At 29.5% G+C, this 19964-nt stretch overlaps 4 protein-coding genes across 5 annotated transcripts; 2 read left to right on the forward strand and 2 right to left on the reverse strand.

Moving 5' to 3' along the window:
- Positions 1 to 299: 299 nt before the first annotated feature.
- On the forward strand, positions 300 to 1556 carry LOC113369736 (embryonic polarity protein dorsal-like; the record flags this gene model as incomplete). The annotated part of the gene is given in 6 exon segments (XM_026610299.1): positions 300 to 479; positions 548 to 741; positions 743 to 781; positions 1199 to 1241; positions 1244 to 1352; positions 1433 to 1556. Coding segments are annotated over 6 exon segments (689 nt in total), but the record flags the coding sequence as incomplete, so codon positions are not given.
- Positions 1557 to 1631: 75 nt separating this feature from the next.
- LOC113369737 lies at positions 1632 to 8209 on the forward strand. Of its 2 annotated transcripts, none has more exons than XM_026610300.1 (4): positions 1632 to 1725; positions 3027 to 3137; positions 5893 to 6609; positions 7940 to 8209. In XM_026610300.1, the coding sequence occupies exons 1-4, from the start codon at positions 1662 to 1664 to the stop codon at positions 8092 to 8094; spliced, it is 1047 nt and encodes a 348-aa protein (XP_026466085.1). In that variant the 5' UTR covers positions 1632 to 1661; the 3' UTR covers positions 8095 to 8209. The 2 variants fall into 2 exon arrangements, with proteins under 2 accessions (XP_026466085.1, XP_026466086.1); XM_026610301.1 differs by having other exon boundaries at positions 1698 to 1725; positions 5874 to 6609.
- Positions 8210 to 13061: 4852 nt separating this feature from the next.
- LOC113369735 lies at positions 13062 to 18286 on the reverse strand. Its single transcript, XM_026610298.1, has 5 exons — positions 18165 to 18286; positions 16112 to 16222; positions 14111 to 14374; positions 13348 to 13419; positions 13062 to 13258 (listed from the first exon to the last, which is right to left on the reverse strand). The coding sequence occupies exons 1-5, from the start codon at positions 18262 to 18264 to the stop codon at positions 13149 to 13151; spliced, it is 657 nt and encodes a 218-aa protein (XP_026466083.1). The 5' UTR covers positions 18265 to 18286; the 3' UTR covers positions 13062 to 13148.
- A 207-nt stretch (positions 18287 to 18493) lies between these two features.
- LOC113369739 (embryonic polarity protein dorsal-like) lies at positions 18494 to 19892 on the reverse strand (the record flags this gene model as incomplete). Its single annotated transcript, XM_026610302.1, has 2 exons — positions 18494 to 19249; positions 19326 to 19892. Coding segments are annotated over 2 exons (1301 nt in total), but the record flags the coding sequence as incomplete, so codon positions are not given.
- Between the last annotated feature and the right edge of the window lie 72 nt (positions 19893 to 19964).

Raw genomic sequence — 19964 nt, forward strand, 5'->3', positions numbered from 1 at the left:
TGTGGGCTATAAAGGACGAGCGCTGGTTGTAGTTTCGTGCGTTTTCTAAAGATAAACCGTACAGGTTGTTAAAGATTCTAGTTTGCATCCAGTTACGCATGACTATACTGTATACACACACCTAACCATTTTTTTTATTCATATACGCTTGTAAATTTAATTCAATGATATTGATATGTATACACACTGGTGTTTATTAGATCATTCGCAAGTTTTTTTTTTCTCTAAAGAAGACGAACTGGTCTACTGTATACGCTTCTTTGTTCGCCACGTTCAATAATATCTAAAATGAATTTCAGACCTCCCCCACAATTTAGTCGGAAAAGATTGGTGTACAAAAGGTGTGTGCACAGCAAAAATTGAAGAAGCTACGACCATGACAATCACTTTCAACAACTTAGGTGTGCAATGCGTCAAAAAGAAAGACATCAAACAATCTCTCAACCTACGAGAAGACATCAACGTAGATCCGTTTAGAAGTAAGCAATTTTTTTATATTATTTTTTATTTAAATTTATCATTATGTAAATTAATAGTAATTTTTCAGCTGGGTTTTCTCACGCTTCCGAACCTAGCAGTATAGATTTGAACGCCGTGCGTTTATGTTTCCAAGTCATCCTCGAGGGCGATGCCCATGGTAAATTTACGATCCCTTTACGTCCAGTTGTCTCTGAGCCTATTTATGACAAGAAATCAACATCAGATTTAGTTATATGTGAACTCAGCCAATGCACGGCGTCCCGCGGCGGGAGGCCAGAAAATAATTCTATTATGCGAAAAGGTAACATATTGAGAATCATCGCGGTATGGGTATGGAATGTTTCCTAGTTAAAACCTAATAGTATTTCATTATTACTAATTAATTAAATATTTATTTCAATGGTTATTCTTAAATAAAATTACCTTCATTTGAGTTAGCTTATGAAGTAATAGTCATCTTTTTATAGGGTTTTCAACCTTTTGCAAATTTAACGGCATTAATAAATAAATTCAAATTACGCAAATAATAAATACTTAAAAACTTATGAACTTAGATTATTTAAAATTAGGTACCTACATCAAAGATATTTTTGTAATAATTTTTTGTGATAATAAAAATAATATAATAATTAATTGATTAGTTTTGTTGTCAACTAATATCATTAGAAAAGCGTTGAATTATTAATGTACATAATTTAATACTAATTTGGGATTTTAGGTGAACAAAGATGATATTACCGTGAGATTTTTTGAAGAGCAGGATGTTTAGTTTGCTGGGAAGACTATGGCTATTTTAAATTTAGCAACGTGCACAAACAAACTGCCATTTCTTTCAGAACGCCATCTTACAAAAATCAAGATATTGAAAACCAGTAAAGGTAAGATTTCAAATATATTTCAAGATTTTTCCCTTGCAATTTTTATTAGAAAAGTTTATTGATTGATTATTTTGATTTAAGGCATTTATCCAACTAAGAAGACCATCAGACGGTGCGGTTAGTGAGCCTTTAGCATTCCAGTTTGCCCCCACTATATTGGTAAGAAAGATAAGAATTAGTTTTATCAATACACTTTGATAAATTAAAAAACAATTTATTATCATAATTTGTAAGTATTTTATGTAAATTTTTAATATTTTTTTAAAAATAGATTCCAGCCAACCTGCCTCGAAAAAAGCACGAATGACCACTGACGCAGGACATCTGCTCAAACAGCTTCAAAAACATGGCGACGAAAATAATTTAAGTAAGTTTTTTTTTTATCTCTTTAGAAAATTTAATCAGGTATATTTCATAATCAAATCTAAAAATGTATTAGTTATTTCTCGTTGTCTCGAGCAAAATCGCATAAGAAGGCGTCCATGAATCACGTGAGCCTTAAAGTGGGATTACAAAAAATCACAAAATATCATGTAGGGGAGGGAGGTCTAGTAAGATATCACGTGTATGTATTTTTTTACCTCAATTTAAAAAAATCTAAAGTTTTTCAAAAATTATTCAAAAATTTTACAGAATTTTTTTCTGTGTAATAAAATTAAACGTGATGTTGTGTAGAGAAGGCGGGATCATTTTAAATATCACCACATATTACCAAGGAAGAGGGGGGTCCAAAAATCCTTAGAAATCGCTCACGTGATTAATGGACGCCCCCTAATTGACCGAAATAAACTCTACTAAAATGAAATCATTGATGAAATTGAATTTCTTTTAGAACGTCCATAAAATAAAGAAGGGCAGCCACCTCTTCCGTATATTCAGTTAAATATAAAATGGAAATTTGTCATTTCCTACAGGATGTCTTAATAATTAATAATAAGTTACATGAATTAAAGTTAAATAACAAACGAAAGTGCGTAAGTTATTTTTAACATAAGTGTATATTTCATATTACATTAAGAACAAAAAAAAATCATTGATGATTTATTGAATTAATTTTTACAACGTATCTATCAATTTAATTTATTGTGGAACTCTAATTTATTCATCGGCACGCAAGACAATCGCATAAATGTTACTCAGATTGCGTCTTTTACCCAAATGAATGCGTCATTAAAACAAGTTAGGTCAGTTTTGAATGTTTTACGATTTAAATTTATAAATAGATGCGTACATTTGATGCAATAATGTCTACTCAAATAATCATAATTTATTCATGTTTCATTTTTATGTTAAATGTAACACATTGACGTAAAAAGAAAAAATACCATACTGGAGAGAAAGTTTGAATAGTTGAACGATCTATTAGGCAATATAATTCAATTTTATATAAAATTTTATCAGATTAATGCATATTTTATTAAATCTTCATGTATTTTTCTGAAATATTGCATTAAATTGTTAACGTCCTATAACAGGAAAAATAATATTTTAAATTGAATTATACTAATCTCCATATTTATTGTTTTTGCAAGCGTATAAATTTATAGAGACAAAAAAATTGTGGATAAAAAGCGATGTTTTCCTTAATAATTATAAATTGCACACGAGTCATGTTGAAAAACAATAAAAAATTACTAGTGGGTATTAATTTTATTGTATCATTTGCAGATGTTCAAACCAAGAAGGAAGAAAACATGATGAACATACCCGTTGAAGGAAATCAGCATGGTCATCATCCAATGCATATGATGCAAGAGCCCCTGAATCTTGGTCGAAATGGTGAGCATTAATGCAATGCATTATATTATTAGTTTATTATATTTATATATACACACATATATATATATATATATATATATATATATATATATACATACATTTGGATAGTTTCAACTAAGATAGTTTCAACTAAAATGTATCATTTTTTGTGGACAAACATTGAGGTTTTTACTAGTCATAGTCAAGCAAAGTGGATTGCGTATTTTTAACTCATAACGCGTCAAATCGGATAATCGTTAAATTTAATAAAATAACATTTAAAATAATGAAACGGCATTGCTACGACTTGCAGCATATTAATAATCTACGCAAAACCTACATGCGTAGGTGCTGAGAGTGAAGCCAAATTAGAAAATGGGTAATATGAAATAAATAAAAGGAAAAAATACGAATTGCCATTATATTTAGAACGCGATCAACGAAATTTGGTTTGAATTCGATTAAAAATATAATTATGTATAAATATACACAAATAGTTAAAAAAAGTTTATACATTATTCGTTTTCAATTGCTGTTTTAGCTTTTTTGAAAACCATAAAATTGTCTATAACTTAAAATCAGATGCCTGAGAACAATTAATTTTGAAAGCTTTTGTGAAAATCTAATTTAATTCCATAGTTGGAATTGATTTATTTTATAGTAGGTACATCTGATTGTTAAATCTGTCTACGTAAACTTAGTACAAATTATATAATATTATGATAATTGAATTGCTTTATGAACAATTTGTGTTTCCTATTCACGCGGCTCATAAATTTATCTACACCCAAAATTAATATAATTGACGTCACACGACAGCGAATGAATCTTGTAACTGTATCAGACTTGCGTAAAACCTAGATAATCTCTACGCTGAATTTCTCTTCTTGCATGACAAATGCGTATAGTATGTTTATAATGACGTTAATAATATAATCATGTGGTAATTATATTAACTTCCCGAAGGAAAAGTTTATGTTTTCATCAAAAAATTCGAATCGCTAATTTTGTTTTCTCGACGTTTCAAGCCATTCTAAATCGAATGAGACAAAATTTCGGAAAAAGTATGTGTGTGTGCGTATGCACGCACAGATTTTTTGCCGTAAATCGAAGTTTTCTCAAAAACCGATTTCAAAAATTTAAAAGCCATTCGATGTATCTCGTTAAGGACTAGCGTTTATCAACTTTGCGCGACGATCATCCAAGCCGTTTCTTTGTAAATCGCAGAAAAGTGAAAAATTTTCGTCCACGTTTTAGCTCGCAATTCTGAATCGATTTTGAAAATTCAAAAACCGTTCGAAAGATATTGGTTGGGAATCGTGCTGATTAGTTTTTGGTTAAGATTGGCCGGGCCGTTTTCTTGTAATAAAGTTTTTTTAAAAAAATTTCGACGATTTTTATGTTTTTTTGACGGTAAATATCATAGTCTTCTAGATCATACTAAAATATTACCGCCCTACGACAATGAGCCCAATAGTTTGTCAATTGTGAGAGACGATCTGCCGAACAGTTTTTTTGTAATTTGAAAAAGAGTGTTAAACTTTTCGTCCACATTTAAGCTCATTCTACCCAATCGATTTTAAAAAATCAAAAACTTTTCGAAAGATATTAGTTGGGAATGATACTGATTAGTTTTAGGTGAAAATCTACCGAGCTGTCTTCTTGTAATTAACTGCTGAAAAAAAATTTAAGCCGATTTTTATGAAACTTTATTTGGCGATGTATATCATGGTCTTATAGAACTTACTGAAATATTACGGCCTTACGACAAGTAGTTTAATTTAAAAAAATCATCATAGTTTGAGAAAATGAGTAGTTTTGTTGATGTTTGTTAAAATTAAAATTAGACGATTTACTTGGCATAACGTTAGAGTATTTAGTATTAATAAACGATTATAAAGTCCTACGGAAACTGGATCAATATAAAAATCGAAAATTTGCTTCTAGAAAATACTCCGAGTTAACGTGTTCGTTCGTTTTCAATTATGTGTAATAAATTCACTCGGAATACTTCTAATCACTTATAAATTAATTTGTTTATTATTGATTAAGTCGATTATTTACACATATCGGGAAGTTCATGTAACTTGCCTCAAGGCAAGTATACCATAATACCAACTAGTTTAATCTTGTATCCCAGAGAACTAAGCACGAAATAAATAATTGTTTCATTTTTAGAAGGGTCGAAATCATCTAGGGTATATCAAAAGTACGAAGGATATTATTTATAGGCCGGTACATCGAATAAAAAGGGATAAATTTTTGCACAAATTTGATTTATAACTTTTGAAATATTAATAGAATCTATATAGTATATTTGGGAAATTTGTTCAAAATTAAATGATTAATAATATTGTCTAACAACATTAGGCCCTACAACAACTGGATTTCTTGATAAAGTATGCCAAACATTCGAAAACTCTACAGAAACTCGGGAGTCAAAAAGTACTCAAAAATACGCTTTTTTCATAAATTATATGACAAATTATACAATCAACTAATACATTTGCACAAAAAAAAAACAATAATATTGTATATCGAACTGTTTTAAAAAATAGAAATTGTACAAATAATTTTTACTGCAACTTATAATTATTGAAAAAAACATTGATTTTTATTCACAATCTTCTGTATCTATAATTTTATACCTTTTTACTTAATCTATTGTTTATACATATCGTTAAATAAGTAATGGCTACGACACTGTTGCGCATTGACTTAATCGTTACGAAAGTTCGGGCTGTAATATTTTCATAGATGCCTCCTCCTGTTGCAGAAGCCCCGGCCCCGAGTTCTTTCTACCAGGATTGGCGCACGCTCGGGCCGACGTCGCACTACCGCTATCCTACGCCCTACGACATTACCCCCTGCCCCCGATACCATGCTCCTGCTGCGCCTTATACCCAATCTATCTACCACGGCAGCCAGTATCAATGGCCGCGCACTACGGACCGCCTAGACATTCTTAAGGATCGCCAAACACCGGTTGCCAATCAGCACCAGGCGTCGGAGAAAGCTGCAGACATGTACTCCCTACAAAACCAAAATATGTCGCAGTACCATCAACAACAACAGTCGAACTACTACTACCAGCACAATGACGAGTATAAATACTTAGCGAATAGATATCATTACGATATGATGAAGAAGGAAACAATTCCTAATAATAGCCAACCTAAAGACCTTCCTGCCGTTAACCATTATCAAGAATATACAGTTAAAAGTGAGGCTCAATGTCCGGATGTCTCTAAATATCAACAGCATGCTACGTATTTCAGCGAAAAGGATGTTCCTAAAATATCAAAATTGTTAAATGATCAACCGTCAACAGTGCATAAGCCAACTGCAAGAAAACAAAACGAGTCCAAAGCAATGCCTGCACCCCTATTGAATGCTGTTCAAAACAGTGATGGTCCCAGTTTCAACAGTCTGATGAATATGGATAGTCAGCAATTGGCTCAACTGAATTCAACAGACTTAACAGGATTATCAGGTTCGTAATTTCTTTTATTATAAATATATATATATATATATATATATATATATTAGGGTGGTCCTTCAGGGGCTCAAATGGTTCCAAATAGATAAAAACAAGTCTCTGAAAGTTTTAGCTCTTAATATTAACGTTTAGATAGAGCGCAATTCAATCAAAGTTTTGTATGGTAATAGCATGAACAAATTTTCAAAAATTTCAAAAATGTTTTTAGGTGTAATTTAGCGAACAAATGAATGAATAAAACTCATTCATTTGTCGCTAAGTTATACCTAAAACATTTTTTTTAATTTTCAAAATTCCATGCTCTTTCCATACGAAGTTTGATTGAATTGCGCTCTATCTAAACGTTAATATTAAGAGCTAAAACTTTCAGAGAATTGTATTTTATCAATTTGGAACCATTTGAGCCCCTGGAAGCAAGGAAATTCGATAATGACCATTTTAAGGACCACCCTAATGTATATATATATATATATATATATATATATATAATAACTAAAAAATAATTTACAATTCATTAAGAAGACATTTCATTTCTATAAAAGATTTGAATTTCTTTAAAAGTTTATACCACTTTCAACAAAAATCAATAAATATTTGCAAAACTGCAAAGAAAAACGTAAATGTTTGACAAAAATATGAATTAGTATTAGTACTTATACTATATAAATACTATGTATATAGTTCATAAAATTTTAAAAATCAAAACTCTAATTAATCCTCATATTAAGTAAGGTGAATAAGGAGCCAATTCTGGGGTAATATAGACAATACCATAGTTTAGTTATGGTAACGCTATCTTATCCTTCTTTAATGATACTAAAAAACTGTAAAAATGCTATATATTTGCTGTGCGATCAGGCGTATTTTACATATAGACAAACTTATAAAGAATGTTATCTTAACTGCTTATCGTATGTGATGCGCATTCATAACATACGATTTTATGTGTAAAACGCTAATTGTACATCAAATATATAGCATTTTCACAGTTTTTACACACTGTCAAGAAAGAAAGATAAGATAGCGTTGCCATAACAACGCTGTTATCGCCTATGTTACCACAGAATTGGTCCCTAAACCTTTTATTTAAAGAGAAAAAGTAGTTATTGAAAATATTAAATTTTCAATGGCTACGATATTGTTATAATCTGAAACCAGTAAATACACAAATGTGATTCAATTTAAAAAAAAATCATTTTTTACAATTAAGTAAAGTTTCCACATATTTTACATAATTTTTCTTCAAAGAGTAAAATATCTGCCTGTATATTATATTATCATAATATAAGTAAACATAGATTTTTAATATAATTACATATTACAGGTCTTTTAGAACCTTATTGTCTGCCAAATGAAAAGACTGCTGCAGAAAAATTGGCTGAGGAACATGAAAGTATGACGGACAGCTTCACTAAAATGTCTACTAATGAAATTGAAGATTTAACCGTTGCCAATGTGAATAATTTTAACAATATGTGATTAGGACAAATTTCTTTCCAAAGAAAATATGACATGCTCGTTTGTGATGGCTAATATAACAAATTTCGGGATATCACAAAGAAAGAGTTCATAGTTAACAAATACATATTTAGTGTGCCACATGTTGACCAAAGACTGCTAAATTATTTTGTATACTTTGTAAATATAATATTCTATAGATCCAATCGATTGATTGAATTGTACTTATAAACAATATTTAAATTTATTGAGTAAGTTTTAATGTAGTGTAAATAAAATAATTCTGAATTAAGATGTACCTGATATCTAACCATAAGTATCATCTACTCTATATTGTAAATTTAATAGATTGTAAATATAGTTAAGCACGGATTGTAAATAGCTTTAAATGTATATATTGTGCGATATGAAAGAAAGAATTATATATTTTGAAAACAAAGGCATTTGAACATTATTTTTTTGATATATATACTAGTTTGATAAGCTTTGATATAGATACACCAATAATTTGATCACATAAAAAAAATTACTATTTATTCTTAAAAAATCTATTAATACGACAAATCTATGAAACTAAAATCTTAAAATACATTCAAAATATTTTGAAATTTATTATATATATATATTATTATTATATATTTAGTATATTTATTAAATTATTTAATTTTCAAAAATACGGGGCTAGCAAATGTAATGAAAAAGAAGTTTTTTGAGTGAAGTTCAATATATATCATAAACTAAATAGTCGTTTTATTCACATAATCTTATGGTGAAGGAATATTTATAATTTACAGCCCGCTCATATCTAATTAATCACAGTGATCCACACCATAATTGGAAACGCTATGTTACGCTCTTTCTTGGTATTAAAAACTGTCAAAATGCTATATATTTGCTGTGCGATCAGGCGTTTAATACATAAAAACTAACTTCAGGTATGTCTTATGCATGCACATTAGAAAGATGCACTTATGATAACATCGTGCGTTAAAACGCCTTATTGCACAGCAAATACATAGCATGTTGATAGTTTTTAGCAGCAAGAAAGAAGCGTTAACAACAATATGAGAATATACATTCATTGACCCCTTTATTTGTAATATCTTTGAAGATCGAAATTAAAACTACTGCATTTACCTGAACAAATTCTATTAGTGAATTATGCTTGAACGATTGTCAAATAAATAATCTGCAAAAACATCAGCCAAGAAATGAATAAAGTCATATTTTGCCATAAAAGGCTTACAGGTGAGACATTTTTTTTATAGAAACTTCATAAAAAGCTTACTTCTTAACTACGAGTATTTCGTATTTCTATTTCACAAAGTCGGGCTGCTTTCCTATCCTTATCGGTTACATTCTCAACTATCTTATTCTCAATCTATCTTCCCCTAAATCTAATAAATTCTTAACACTGGCAACAAAAGCCAAATGTTTTTTGAGTCATTCTAATCAGATGATCCGTTCTCTCAATAACTGCTACTTTTTGCAATTTTTGCTCCATGTCTCCAAAATGGCTGCACCTGTCTTTGCCAAAAACTAATCAACCACCCCATCAGTAGAAATCGAATGTTTTTTCAATAATTCAAATCGGTGATCCGTGCGCCCGAAATCGTGAACAAAAAATTGTATCCATACATACATACACACACACATCCATTTTCTTAGGAAGTCCAAAATGTTCAGAAACCTTCAAAACGTGAAGAAATGTAATAGTTTTCAATTAATTTCGATTCCTATTGATAGGGAGATGTGCTGATTAGTTTTTGGCAAAGGCAGGTCCAGCCGTTTCGGAGATACGGAGCAAAGATTGCAAAAAATAGAAATTGAGTTTTTAAGAGATCGTAGCATCGGATTTGATTGATCCAAAAAACATTCAATTCGTAATGACGGGGAAAAATGGTGATTAGTTCTTGGCAAAGGCAGGTCCAGCGGTTTTGGAGATACAGAACTAAATGTTCAAAAAAATGGCAGTTTTTGAAAGAACTAAGCATCCGATTTGAATGATCCAAAGAACTTTCTGCTTGATTTAACAAAATAATTGCTTTTGAAAAAAAATTTGTGTTTCAATTTTTTTTGTGAATCGAAAATAATTCAGATTTTAATTTTAATCCTGGCTAAAGTTTTAAAGCTCACTCATAAACTTTAAATGAATAATTTTAACTTTGTAATTCAATTTATATAACTCTTATAAATATTCGACAATGTTACAGTATTTATAATCATCTATATGTAAACATTTAATATTCCTCGAATATTTCGTTACGGTACGGGAAGTTCCAGCAATTTTCCTTAAGACACGATGCCATAAACACCATTAGTTTAATTTTTTTGCCGGTACGTCATTCCGGCTAATCATTTTTAGGCCAGAACGCCAAAGCTCGTTACGACTTGCAACACCACTCTACATACGAGATATAGAGCTATATCTAGAAAGAGATATAGAGCCGAAGAATTACTCCAGATATTGTTGTAAAAGTGATGATGGCGAATGAAGCTGAGTGGAACATCATAAGCACATTTGCTACCAAAGTGCTAACAGACCTGCGATTTTCGGAAAGAAGAAGAGCGAATGGGAATAAACTGTCGATAAGTATAATTTCAGAGCGAGAATTATAGCATTCTAGATCCTCCCCCCGAAAGAAACGCCTAACGGCGGTTTCCGTGGGGCCCATGATTATCGGTTCCAGATCTGCAGAGGCAAGTGCAAAGCGGTGGTTTCACTCGGTGTTATACCCAGGCGTTATTGAGTTCGACATACCCAGACAAAAAACTAGTCTATAAATGCATTTGCTTTACAACTGGACAGATCCATTTAATATAAGACATTCCAAAATGTTCAGAAACCTCTGAAACGTAAAGATATGCTGCAAAGATTTTCATTTTCGATATTTCAACGATTGCTAGATAAACTTACCCCATCGGAAGTTAATTTAACCGGAATATGATTAAGACAATGATTCAACTTGAGCAACCTTACCCTACCTTCGCAACTGTTTACATACAATATGTCAAATTTGATGAAATTTTGACACAACTTATATTTAGTGGCGTGCAATAAAGATATATTGAACATGTCTTCTTCTAATTTTTGTAATACGTCACAATTAAAACTTACATGTATCTGCTATAATATATTCAATATTTTATTTACTTACGATACTTATAAGTATCGTATACGATAATTACGAAATTTATATAATAAACTCATAACTATAACACTTTCTAAAGAATAAGATACAATCGCAAATATGAAAATATTTAAATATTATGATAAAAAAATAGTTGATAGACTGCATATATAAGTTTTAAATACTATGTAAAATATCAGGATTTGTTCACAGTTAGGATACCGCGTCATATCCTATACTTTTATGACATTGAATATTTATTACATGAATAATATTATTTATTAATATTAATATATCACTATTTTAAACAAAATAACTACATATACGTAATTATATATTTATAATAACAAAAAGGAATTATAAACCGAATGATTTATAGACGTAATTTAGTTTAATTTGTAAAAGTAGTTTGTACTTCGTAAAAGTAGATGTACAGTAGTTTGTACTACGTTACATCTGTTCATAATTATTTTGTTTAAAAACAGTACTTTTGTCATAAATAGCACTTTTAATATTTGAATTAGCACTCACCATATCCAAAATTCATGCAACTTTTTCGTAAAATGAAAACACTTTACAAACCAAAACACTACCAACGCAACATACTCATATATAATATATAAATATGCATGTTAAATATATAAGTAAATATGAAAAGTAATATGAGTCGATCGTCATGATGCTTAAATTACTAAAAAAATCACAACATTTCACATAATTTTCAGAATACTTCAAATATATTTTTACTGCTTTGACTTAAACTGCGTTTTAGATACTAGTGCCACCTTTTCCCTCTAAGAATAAATGTTGAACTATTCTTTCTTTATTTTGTTGGTATACATACTTTTTTCAAACTGTCATTGTGGTAACTCTAACATCTAGCTAGACATTAGGTGGTAACAGATTTGTTGAGAGATTATGTGGTTTTGTTTAATTAAATTTATTAATTTATATTACGCTGACACTACTAGACAAACCTAGTATCGAAAGGTTCGTAACAAATATTATTTAATTAAAGTGCAAAACAAGTGGTTATATAAATATATCTTTGAAAAAAATGATACTAAATGTTCAGTCAACTTGCCAATGAAAATCGCGGGCCGTAACAAATCATAGAATTATGTATCCAAACAATGTCATTTTTGTTATTGATGACAATTGTCATCAATATAATTTATTTCAATGCTAAGTATATTATTTTCTATAAAATAAAATATTGCATTTCAAAATTTCATATCATGCTGACGACAAAACAAACCAAGACTCATATTAACTATAACTTTTAATGTTTTAAATAAATTTAATAAAAAATTAAAATTCTCTTACAAAAATTATTCCCAACGATTGTAACAATTTTGGTGGATTTTCAAAAACATTAGAATAAGTATGTTTGAAAATGTGATGGCCTTAAAATTAATCTCATAAAATTAGTGCTAACACACTTCGATTAAAACATTTTATCACTGTTTCTCCAACTAACAATATTTAAATAAAAATATTACTGATCACTTTATTTCATTTCCTAATATTGCTCTTTATGCTTAGTAAAGTTGTTATGTTATGTTAGAATTTCAATTGGCATATTGATTATCAAATATTAGTAGACAATAATGAAGAATTCAGATCTTAATCCAAAATGAGTAAAACCACAAAATAAATATTCAATCAACAGTTTCAGAATGTTTATTAGGCTTTTGTTTTTACTGAAAAAATATCACTACAAATTAATTATATACATATAGATTATTGCACTATCGGATAATATATATATATATATATATATATATATATATATATAATACTTAATAATTAATACTAATTAACTTTGTAAATAAACTAATAATAAGTACTCCTATTTTATAAATATTTACACCAAACATCTGCAATATTTTTGTGCTAATAAATTTAGCAACTGCCAAGTAATAAAATAAAGTTTTTGTTTTATCACATATTATTTAAGGCTGTCATTTCAAGTTTTGATAAACTATCAGTCATGCTTTCATGCTCAGCGGACACCCTTACAGCCTGTGCTCGGTCTAAGTGTTCTAAAATTCCTAAATAATATAAAGAAATAATAATCTTAGAACATTATGCATAAGTCAAGAGATATTTGCAGGATTAAAACCAAAATTTTAAACTGTACCTGATAAATCTCCGGAATTAAGTTGAACTAATTGTTGACTGTCCATATCCAACATACTGCTAGTAGGACCCCCTAATGAGAAAAATAAAATATTTAATATTAGATATTTAAATCATTACAATAATTTATGTTATGTTTACATGTTCATCAAAAGCACTTTACATATATTATTATACTTAATATGCATATTATGGTATTTTTAACACTAAAGATTATCTCCAAATTAATAAACATTGTACAGTTTGAAAATTGATGTAGGAAGACTTGAGTGTGGAATGCCTGTCATATTTATTATTTAGCTAATGAAGTACGCTTTCAAATTTGAAAATCAATAAGCAGCAATTTCAGTAAATTAACTGTTTGACAAAAAATATAAACATCATTTGCTCAATTACAACTCAGAAATGTTGATGCAAAAACACCATGTTTGAGAAAATCTTTTGAAAAAGCTAAATTCATAAACCAATTAATCAATTCAACTATTTATGATCATTTTAACTGTTTTTTAATTACATTGATATTCATTGATTTATAAAAATAATTGAAGATATTCATTGATTTATAAAAACAAAGTAATTTTTGAAACAATCCAACTATATTTGAATTGTCGATTTGTTTCAAATGCAACTTAATATCTTTATATTATAAGATTTTATCTTATAATTATTCATGAATAGAATTAAAATAGAAGCAAATAAATAAAGCCCAGGTATATTTGTTTAGATCATGTGAAATCAAAATATTTTTATTATTTGAAACTTACCTTGCATTGCATTCTGTGGCTCTATATTCATAACTCGATTTAAATCGTTCATTACAGGTAGTCCTGCATTCCAATCGATGGGTTGCTGACTCTGAAAATTGTTCATCTGCTCATAATGGGGCAAATTATACTGAGATGCTTGATCTCCCCCCAAAGGCGAAGGATTGTTGTAAGGATGCGGCATGTTGAAAGGCTGCGGTGATGGACTGTCCTGGGCACACCTATACGATCCGCCAGTAAACATGTACGGCAACGGTGAGGCATCTGCAAACAAATTATGTATTCTGATAATTTCATTCAAAATCCGGAGTTTTGCTTAAATAACTTTATTCTGTAAATTCAACGTTTTCAAAGCAATATAAATCAGCTGGAGGAATATCAACTAACCAGCTAACTGTAATTCACGAGACACTCGTCATGAAGAAGTTAGTGCTAATTTACAAGATATTTGGATTATTTTGAGCTTAGCCGGTATAAAATAAATGATTGTATATTGTATGAAGCATTATATTTTAAAACGTTATTTTACCTCGACTCTGATGTAAAAAAGTGTGCGCACAGTTCCATAAGCCCGCCACAGTTAACTGGTTAAGTCTCCAACTGATTCTACTATCCATCAATTTTCGATTTGTCAATGAATGGTAAACAAACTACGCAAAAAAAAAACTCTAAAATCTAGACGTAAGTGGCATTTTGATCTATGTGTAGATAATCGACTGAATCAATAAGAAAGCTAAAGTAAGAACTATTGTTGATTATTCAATTTGGAGAAATGTTTCAAACATGTTCATTATTTTCGGCAAATGTTTTGTTAGATATTATTGGGAAACGAACATACGCCTAATATATACACGGAATAGCGCCTTGATTCAATCATATAATTAAATTAATTTATATAATATTAATTAATATAATAATAATAATAATAATTTATTTAATAAATTAATTATTTTATATTAATAAACTATTTGACACATGTTTTAATACTTTAATATGTTCATTAAGATCATAAGGAACTCTATTTCCATACAAAGTTTCATTGAAATCGTCAAAAAAAAAAAATTAAATAGTCAATAACGAAGAAACGACCCAACCGATCTTTGCCAAAAACTATAATTATCACGAGTTTTAAATCGTTTAAATAGTTTTTAAATATTTAAAACTGGTTCAAGATATTTGTCTAAAAATGGTAATTTTTTTGCATTTTTCTGCTAATTACAAAGAAAACCGTAAGTGTTTATTGAACTACATCAAATGGCTTTTAAATTTTTTAAATCAACATAACCTTCTCCTTCGGAGAGTTAATTAAAATTACAAATACATATCACATATCCGTCAAAAATCATTTAGATGTTAATTCCAAATGAAATTATGATATGCATATAAATTGCGTTAAAAAAATTTTTTTGCTTTATTTTTATTTTTAACTTTTTTATTTTCAATTATTTTTACAATTTTGTCTTTCCTTCTTATATGATTTTCTTGGATCTAATATGTTTGATCAGGTCAATTATATATATATATATATATATATATATATATATACTCGTATATATATATATATATATATATATACTCGTATATATATATATATATATCTATATAATATATATATAAAAGCTGTACATTGTATTTGCTTCTTGATAAATTTGCATTGAAGATAACATATAAGATTTTCATAAAGTTTGTGATTTTTAACATTGCCTCGAAGATTTTATACTTACATAAGTATATAAATTTTTGTGCAATATATTTCGGATATATAAACTGAGCTCACTTATGAGCGCTTTATTACAACAATTATAATCACGACACTTTCAGTGATATTATATGATATAATTTGTATGCTATATTGTGCCCATTATTCAATTAATTCTTAAAATGTATTTAAAGTATCATCTTGAAGCTATTGAGCAAAACCACTATCATTGTTATCTACTATAAAATTATATTTATAAATGAACCTACATATCAAGTTTCTATATAAAATTATATACATACCTCTTGGTTCAGTTTTAACAAGAGATTGATCAAACTGATTCATTTGATTTGCTTGAGGCGATGATGCCAGAGGAATATTTAACTTGTAATCTGTATGTCCTGCAGCATTACCTTAAAATAATAACAACTATTAATTCATACAATCATTTGATATAAAAAATAAGCACATAAATCAAAACATAATTCAAGACAAAGCGCAAATGTAAAATTTCAGACGTATAAGCGAGGAATCTATACATATTATCTACACATTTAACATATTAATAATATCATGCTATAATCAAGGTATTGTATTTTTAATCGTAAACAAATTGCAGTTCATGAAAACACATTTTTAATTAAAATTCGCCACAGAAACACATACTAATAGTTATTATACTGTCAGAAACAGTCAAAAACTTCATGCAAAAAAAACATTTTCGTTTTTTTTTACAAAAATAAGTAAACAACGAGATCATTGATTATTAATTTTGCTTTAATATTTAAAAAAAATCGTTTTTATATTCAAAACAATAATTTTTCAATATTTCAAACAATACTATAAAATATATCAGAAACTTTATCGATTAACTCGCCGTTGCTTGATCTTTCTAATACATGCCCCAAATGAAATAATATGTGATAAATTAGAATTACATGCAAAATTTGAGTGTCTGTTGATTAAACCCTTGCTCCAAATTATTTACCTTAGACTAAACATGCAAACTCATGCAAACAATGAAGATGAATGATGAAATAAATTCATACATAAAGCATAAAATTTACATAAACAAAAAGGTTACTTACAGCATGAATACTTACTGACAACAGGTTTAATTTGTTTAAAACCTTAAGATAAGATCGAGAGAAAAAAATTGAAATTAAACTAAATGAAAAAATCTTTTTGTACAGTTTGTTTAATGTGTTCATGGCACACAGTAGTACAGTTTCATATAATAATATTATAAAACAATTATGTATACCTAAAGTTAATTAAGTTCTTTTTCAATATACATATTTAACTTAGTTTGACACAATGGTCTACAATTTATTAACAATCCGAAAACAACTAATAAAACTTAATTAGTAGTCTATACCATGTACTAAAATAACATGAGTTCTATAAAATCTAGTAGAAATCAATTAAAAGTATATCCTAAAATGCATAAGCACAAAGAACAGTGATTCACTAATTCTCCCTTGACAAATTTGAAACTATTTAAATATGTAGTATATAAAATGTATAATTTTATTTCCAATCGATAAATAACAAATATCAAAAACCAGAGAACAAAACGGAACATAACAGTTATCAGGTAACATAATTTCAATTATATATCTGAACAATTTTAATAAAATTCTTTACATAATAACATATTTCAACCATTCTCTCGAATCATTTAACAATATATATTACTCTTACATTTGTAAAATAATTATATTTTCCATAATGCAATAAATCATAAGAAAGCTTTTTTCTGCTTTAAATGTAGCATTAGAGTAATTAGGCTAATCAAATATTCCCTTATACTTTTATGATATGATTGATTTCAAAGCAACTTTGTTACTCGTAACAGTATAACATTTTTATTGGTACCTTGTAAGGTACTAATTGTTGTGCTAATACATATTGGCACCATCTTTATGCAAGCTATTTAGTATTTTTCTTTTTCCTTGACACATGCTTTTAGAAAGCTTGATTTTTTAATAAACTGCATATACATTTAGCAAAGTATCTGTGGTAATAAATTTCATTGCTTGCTTTTGTTAACCTGTCCATACTAGTGATGAATGGTATGTAAATGCATGTTATTTTTATGATTGCAATGAATTTATATGGCAATAATAAAATGAAAATATAAATTACATAGGTTAAAATGCGTTTTTATAATTTATCACTTCCCTAGAAAAATTTAACCGATAAATAATGAAAAATGTTAAGTGTTAATATGTAAATAAGACGTTATGATATGAGTTTTTTTATATTCATCCAACACCGTGATTCACCGTCACCTTAACATTGTAACCCTGTTTGATTTGCTGATAAAAAAAGTAAAAGTTGAAAATGACTTACTCGTAGAAGGATTTTGACCCTGCAGTTGCCATAAAAGATGTTTTGGATCCCCGTCAATTTTTTGCCGTTTTCGTTTTAATTCATGCGGGTCTAGAAACATAAATAATATAGTTATGTGTTTTTCGTAACCCGTATCAGTTTTAGTTATATAAATATTTAAGTACAAAAATTATATGCCTGCTGGTTTAATTCATTAGCAGCGTATATGCAAGATTGAGTTCACCAATAACTATTATCTAAAATGTATTATAAAAACAGACCTAATTATTGGTTCCCTCACTTGCATTATTTAAGCACACATAACATTCTAGTATGCTACAAAATCTAAATCTCAATACAAATTATTCTACATTAATCTACAATATTTATGGCTGTCACATTATTAGCAGATCCAAAGCTAATTAACTTTCCGCCACCAATAGGGGCGTAAAAACAAGAAGTTTCATCAAACTCGCTAGTTGTCGCATGCGGAGCAAGATCTGTATACAGAGCGTAATGTTCCGCTTCTGTTATATCCAAATGCTGATCTAAATCGTTAAGTATCTGCTCTCCATATAACTGTTTGACACTTCCAGCATCAATCTTTACGAGACCTATGCTACCAAACTCGGAAGGTGCAAGGCTATCCTTAACTTTCGGCGCAACATTAAGAGAGTGAGTGCTTCCTCCACCAATATCACCCTTTAATGGGATATGAATCATGTCCGGCTTATCTTTGAAATCAGGTCGTTTGCCCGAAGTGCTACTGACACTTCTACCTACTGGCTTAGATTTTTTAGCAAATCGAGCAGGTTGCTTTTTGGCAGGTGGAGTAGCGGTATCACTAGTCATGCGTAAACTGTGGACAGATCCAGCTCCGATGGGTGTTGCTTCTCCTAAACTGGGTTCTCGAGACGCTGGGCTACTGTATGATTTATCACCTTTCTTTGGTTTTCTCGAGAATAGTTTACGAAGAAAATTTCTTTTTTTTCGCGGCAATGTTTCTGCATTAACAGTTTGTGGAACTTCATCTGGCGATGAATCAATAACAATAATTTGAGATTGAGGACGGGATTGAGGAAGACTTGGAGTAGATTCATTTAATACTGGTTCTTCAACAGACTTATTGTTTTGGCTCTGTAATTTAAGTGATAGATCCGGAGTAGCTGGTGTTTTCTTAACTCTCTTGGGCGGAAGTGGAGGTAGTTTTTTCTTCGCCTCCATTTTCTCTTTTACCGTTTAAAATTGGCGATGCTTTCTTTGGTGGCACCGGTGGTTTTGGGCCGATTGGAGGTGCACTAATTTGAATAACTGGCGTAACTATTGGGGTTGCCATCAACTCTTCTAAAGTAGTTACAGACATTTCTTGAGGCGGTAGCGATAGAGCTAAAGGATTCTTGAAAGCCATTTGAAGACTTGTGTATGTGGCACTGTCATCAAAATCCACGTCCATTGGACCCGAATTTGTTTCGATTTCGTTCGTTTTCGCTTCATTTTGCAAAACTATCTGATGGGCCTGAGTATCTAAATAAATTTCATCTAATTCCGCAACTTGTTCCAGAAGTTCTTGCAACGATTTATCTCGATTATCAACGACTTTTTCTGGTTCTTCGGTATTATTTTGCTGAGCGTTGTCAACAACATCTTCACTGATGACTACAACTTCACTATCAGAATTATTTACGATGGATTCTGCGTGCCCGTTCGTAGATTTGAAGGGGTCACGAGACGACGTAACGCCTCGAGGCGCTTTGGTACATACTTAGGGTTTGTCCAAAATGATGACCTACCTGAATCTAGTGGAAGTAACTGGAATTTCAA

The sequence above is a fragment of the Ctenocephalides felis genome, unplaced genomic scaffold (assembly GCF_003426905.1).
Source record: "Ctenocephalides felis isolate EL2017-DRISC unplaced genomic scaffold, ASM342690v1 CF-g0.4_SCAFFOLD_01473, whole genome shotgun sequence".
NCBI classification, from domain to species: domain Eukaryota; kingdom Metazoa; phylum Arthropoda; class Insecta; order Siphonaptera; family Pulicidae; genus Ctenocephalides; species Ctenocephalides felis.